Raw genomic sequence first — 5,167 nt, 5'->3', positions numbered from 1 at the left:
TAGAATCAATGGCTCCCTCAGTTGGTTTGCTCATTGTGTGAAACTGTTCAGTTGAGAGTAGACATGGGCAAGAACAGAAAAACAAACAAACATGGTGTTTGTTGTTTGTTGCCATCCATGAACAATGAACAACAAACACTGATGAACATGATCCTGTCATGAACATGTTCGTTGTTCATTGTTCATAGGGGCCAGCAGGCTCTCCTCCAGCCATCAAGATCCCTACCATACCACTCCCAGAAACCCTACCTGAGCAGACAGCAGGAAATGTACCAATAATAAATAATAGCTTGGCCCCAGAGCCTGGCAGCAGCCCTGGAACCTGAAGAGGCAGATCCCTATCCCACCACACACAAAGAAAATTCAAGCTCCAATGCACTCTCCCTGTCTCTCTCTCTCAAAATGCCAACAGCAACTGTCTCTCCCTCACTGTCTGCAAAACCAGAGCTGGGACCCCCCCCACACACACACACCTGTTATTTGCTCCCTTGTAACAAATTTGGAGCTCCACACTTGAAAGGAAGATCTGCCTATCAAGCTAAATTGGGCTTAGATGGGGATTTCCAGGGCAACAGCAGGAGTTCAGACAGAGTTCAGGCAGTCCCTGCTTCCGGTTGCCGAGGGAATTGATTGCAGGTGCCAGACTGTCTGGCTTAACGAACAGCAATGAACGAGGCTTGAAACGACCACCTGTTCATTTAGAATGGGGCCTGGGGAACAGCTTGTTCATGAACAGCTGATTGGGCTGTTTGTGGCTTTTAAAGTTCATATTGCTGTTCGTGCCCATCTCTAGTTGAGAGCTATACTTATTTCCTTCGCTTCTCTCCTAGCAACTGGACAAATATCCTAGAGAAAACAACTCCCCATCCAGGGACAGAGGCCATCCTCACATAACTACTGCTCCATGAGAAGAAAAGCATTGTACTTCAAGGAGTATCATTGCCATTACCCCCTTAAATGCTGGTGTAGTATCTGATTTCTCCCTCTCCACAGAACATGAGAGTTCTGTGCTGACAGACCGTCCCCTCCCCAGCATCCTTCATGACCCCGTTACTTGACTGGTCGGGGGAATCAGGCGCTGACTCCCAGGGGAACAGGTGGACAATGCAGCAGAAAGCGGCAGGCTGGGCAGCCCTCTGGCCTTCTCCCAGTCCCATGAGGATTGTGTTGTTGTGGTGCAGCTGAGCCATTTGATTTGAACTAAAGGTGAGGGTGGGGAACTCCTTTACCTCCTCCTGAGCTTCCATCAACTTAACCACCACCACCCTGTTTTCAGAAAGAAAATAAAAACAGGGGAAAGGAAGTGGGGATAATTAGACACACCTGAAAGTGAAGAGGCTCCAGCGCACAGCATCCAAGCTGTCGCTCACTGATGCAAATGCAGAAACAGGGAGAGACTACACCAAGCTGCCTACATCTACCTTTATAGGTTCTTTTTCCTCTCCACTCCAAAGTCGATAGTTGGAAAGTGGTCATGCTCCTAGAACCTGATTGGCAGGGCGATATTGCTGTTGTCCAGATGGTGCCCCCCAAAAGATGCACCTTCCCTCCACTCTGACGGTGGATAGATGGGGAGGGGTCACGATCCTAGGACCTGATTGGCTGGCAGATAATGCTGGTGCCCAGGTTGTGCCCCTCAATGCACCTCCCCCCCCCTTTGCCTTTACAGGTTTTCCTTCCCTCCACTTTGAAGGCAATAGATGGGGAGGAGTCACATTCCTAGGACCTGATTGGCAGGGAGGCAATTCTGTTCCATAGGTAGCACCCCTTCCCCTCCAACCAAGTTCACTTAAATGGAGGTTTCTGAAGCTGTGGTCTGGGGGAGGGTTTTGTGCTCCTCCACTTACAACGACCCGACTGGCAGGGAAACAAGACGATTTTGTTTATTCTGAGCTTGTTCCGGTCCTGAAATAAAAATGTTTTTTGCAGGTCACTGTTTTCAGGTTCCTAGGTTAAAACTGCCACAATTACACTTACACACACACACACACACACACAAAATGAATTATTCAGTTGAAATCCTCCCCATCTGCTGAAGTTCTATCCATTCTGGATAAGTTCAGAAAAGAATAATTGCTTGTTTAACATTCTTAATCATAATCCAGTGTTTTATTTGTTCTCTTGTTTCTGTAAGCAGACTACAAAGAAAAATATTTATTTTATTTATTTAAAAATATTTATATCCCACCTTTCTGACCTCATGAGGGCCACCAAGGTGGCTAACGGATTAAAATATGCATAATAAAATTGCAAATTTAAAACAATTAGAACCAACTTAAACAATAATAATAAGATATCATTAAACAGCTTAAAACATTCAAAGACATACAAATAACAAAACATTTAAAACAATATCATCCTGATTGTTGCATTAAATGAATCATTGGGCTTCTTTGCCCCTTTCCATATGACCTATTTGCATACGGGCAAAATGTTCAATGTTTGTCTATAGCCATTTACAGCATGTTACACTTTTGATCTTCTTTGGCCTCACAATACTGAGGTAGGTTAAATTGAGAAGTGATGACTAGCTCAGAACCAGTAAAAACTTAGAAAGCCAGGGTGGTTAGAGTGTTGGATTAGGATCCAGGAGACTCAGGTTAGAATCTCGTCTCTGCCATGGAGGCTTCCTGGGTGATTGTGTGCCAGTCCCACACTCTCAACCTAATCTACCTCACAGGGCTGTTGGAGGAGAGGAGAATGAGGTACGCTGCTTTGTGTCCCAGCTGGGGAGAAATGTAGGTTATAAATAAAGTCAACGAAACACTCCACCAGTTTGGTGTAATGGTTAAGAGCGACAGGACTGTAATCTGGAGATCCAGGTTTGATTCCTCATTCCTCTGCTTGAAGGCAGCTGGGTGACCTTGGGCTAGTCACAGCTCTCTGGAGCTCTCTCAGCCCCACCCACCCCGCAGGGTGATTGTCATGAGGATAATAACACACTGTAAACTGCTCTGAGTGGGCATTAAGTTGTCCTGAAGGACAGCATATCAAACAAATGTTATGATTATGTTATTATTATATAAATGAAGGCCGAAAAGGAATTTGGGAGTACAATCTTGTTTCTTCAGTCCAGTGTCAGGTCTCCTGCCTGCAAACATTCTGTGATGATCCAGGCACACAGCTACATTATCCCGAGTAAGACCTTCAATCCACCTAGATCTGGATTATCAATTCCAATTTCCAATGGCCCTCCTTAAATCTTATATCCTGGAAAACGGTTGGTCTTTAAGGTGCTGCTGGACTCGAGTAATGGCCCTCCAGGATCTCAGGTAGATGAGGGCCTTTCCCATCTCATGCAACCAGAGATAATTTAAGTGGAGTTGCCATGGTTTACCCAAGAACCTTCTGCAAGCAAATATTCTTTGGTCCCAGGGCCAGATCTTCCTGGTTTTTCCCACCCACTTTGAAGGAGACAATATTGCAGTCCTACAATATTATTGTAATATTTGTTTCATTAATCAAAAGAACCCCAACTATACAGTTATCCTGGGATTACAAATACAGTGGCCAGCACTGGCCTAAGAAACTGCAAGAGATTTGGGGGCAGTGCCCATGGAGGGGGGAATCTGGGGAGGAATTTCACCTAGAATCTATGGTATACCATAGAGTTTTCCCTCGGAAGTTGCCATTTGCTCCAGGGGAACCGATCTCTACAATATGGATATCAGTTGTTCACACCAAACATTCAAGATCCTCATTCACAATGTTCATACTTTCGACCCATTGGCCCAATTTTAACATTCAATTTTTCTTAGCAAAGCCCAGTCTTTGCAGCACTTTAGCTATTGCCTCATGGACATCTTTGTTCCGCAGAGTGTAAATGACCGGGTTTAGAAGGGGGGTGACCACAACGTAAAACACTGCAATGTGCTTATCGGTATCAGGAGACCTTCCTGACTGAGGTATGATGTAAGTAAAGGTGGTTGTGCCATAGAACAAGGTGACCACTGCTAAATGGGAGCCACATGTAGAGAAGGCCTTGCGCAGTCCTGTGGCTGAACGCATTTGGAACACGGAAAGCAAAATCAGCCCATAGGAGATCAAGATAACGGAAAAGGGTACCAGAATGTTCATAGCTGAAAACAGAAATATGATGAATTCTGTGGTGCGGGTGTCATCACAAGCTTGTTTCAACACCATTGGTATCTCACAGATGAAGTGATTGATGCAGCAGGAACCACAGAAGGTGTGGCTAAAGGTGAGGCTTACACATACTACACTGACACAAAAGCCAACTACCCAACAGGCTGAAGTAAGTTGTAACTGGCGCAATCTTCCCATGGTAGTGGCATACGTCAGGGGATGGCAGATGGCCAAGTAACGATCGTAGGCCATGACACCCAGCAGAAGAGCTTCAGCAATACCCATAGATAAAGCTATGTACATCTGTAAGGCACAATGGATTAACGATATTGATCTGTGACCTCTTAGAAGGTGAGTCAGCATCTGCGGGATGGTGCTGGTAACATAGCAAATCTCCACGCTCGAGAGGTGTGTGAGGAAGAAATACATGGGGGTGTGGAGGTGGGAGTCCGCCCGTACCAGCATGATGATTCCAAGGTTCCCCACAAGGGTAAATGAGTAGATGAGGAGAATTAGCACAAAGAGCAGAATCTGTGTCTTGTGGTCATCCGTGAGTCCCACCAAGATGAATTCGGAAACAGAGGTGATGTTGTTCGCTCCCATTCAGAGCTTATCCTGCAGAGACACAGAGACGTCAACACAGAATCAGCCTTTTACTGACTGAGGCCAACGATCCTCCAAGCCCAGTGTGGTCTAGTGTTAGTGGCAGTAGCCCTTCATTATGCACAGACAGAGCCTTATCTAAGTTATCTGAGCCATAGACTCAGAGAATCAGAGAATCATAGGGTTGCAAGGGACCTCTAGGGTCATCTAGTCCAACTTCCTGCACAATGCAGGAAATTCACAGCTACCTTCCCTTCCACACACATACCCAGTGACCCTAATTGCATGCCCAGAAGATGGTAATACACCATCAGGATTTCTAACCAAGCTGGCCTGGCGAAAATTGCTACCTGACCCCTACTTGGCCATCAGCATTACCCTGGACATGTAAGAAGGGGCCATGAGAACTATGCACTGATGTATCCCTTCCTGCCCTCCGTCTCGTGATCTGTCTAGGTTCACAGAGTCAGCATTGCTG

At 45.8% G+C, this 5,167-nt stretch overlaps 1 protein-coding gene across 1 annotated transcript; it reads right to left on the bottom strand.

Annotated features, from left to right (window-relative positions):
* Positions 1–3,744: 3,744 nt before the first annotated feature.
* LOC129339641 (olfactory receptor 5L1-like) lies at positions 3,745–4,689 on the bottom strand. The gene has a single exon (XM_054994222.1). It carries the CDS (start codon positions 4,687–4,689, stop codon positions 3,745–3,747), a length of 945 nt encoding a protein of 314 aa, XP_054850197.1.
* Between the last annotated feature and the right edge of the window lie 478 nt (positions 4,690–5,167).

Source organism: Eublepharis macularius, chromosome 12 (assembly GCF_028583425.1).
Source record: "Eublepharis macularius isolate TG4126 chromosome 12, MPM_Emac_v1.0, whole genome shotgun sequence".
Lineage (NCBI taxonomy): Eukaryota > Metazoa > Chordata > Lepidosauria > Squamata > Eublepharidae > Eublepharis > Eublepharis macularius.
Note: the sequence above shows the minus strand (reverse complement) of the source record. Positions and strands in the feature narration are given on the sequence as shown.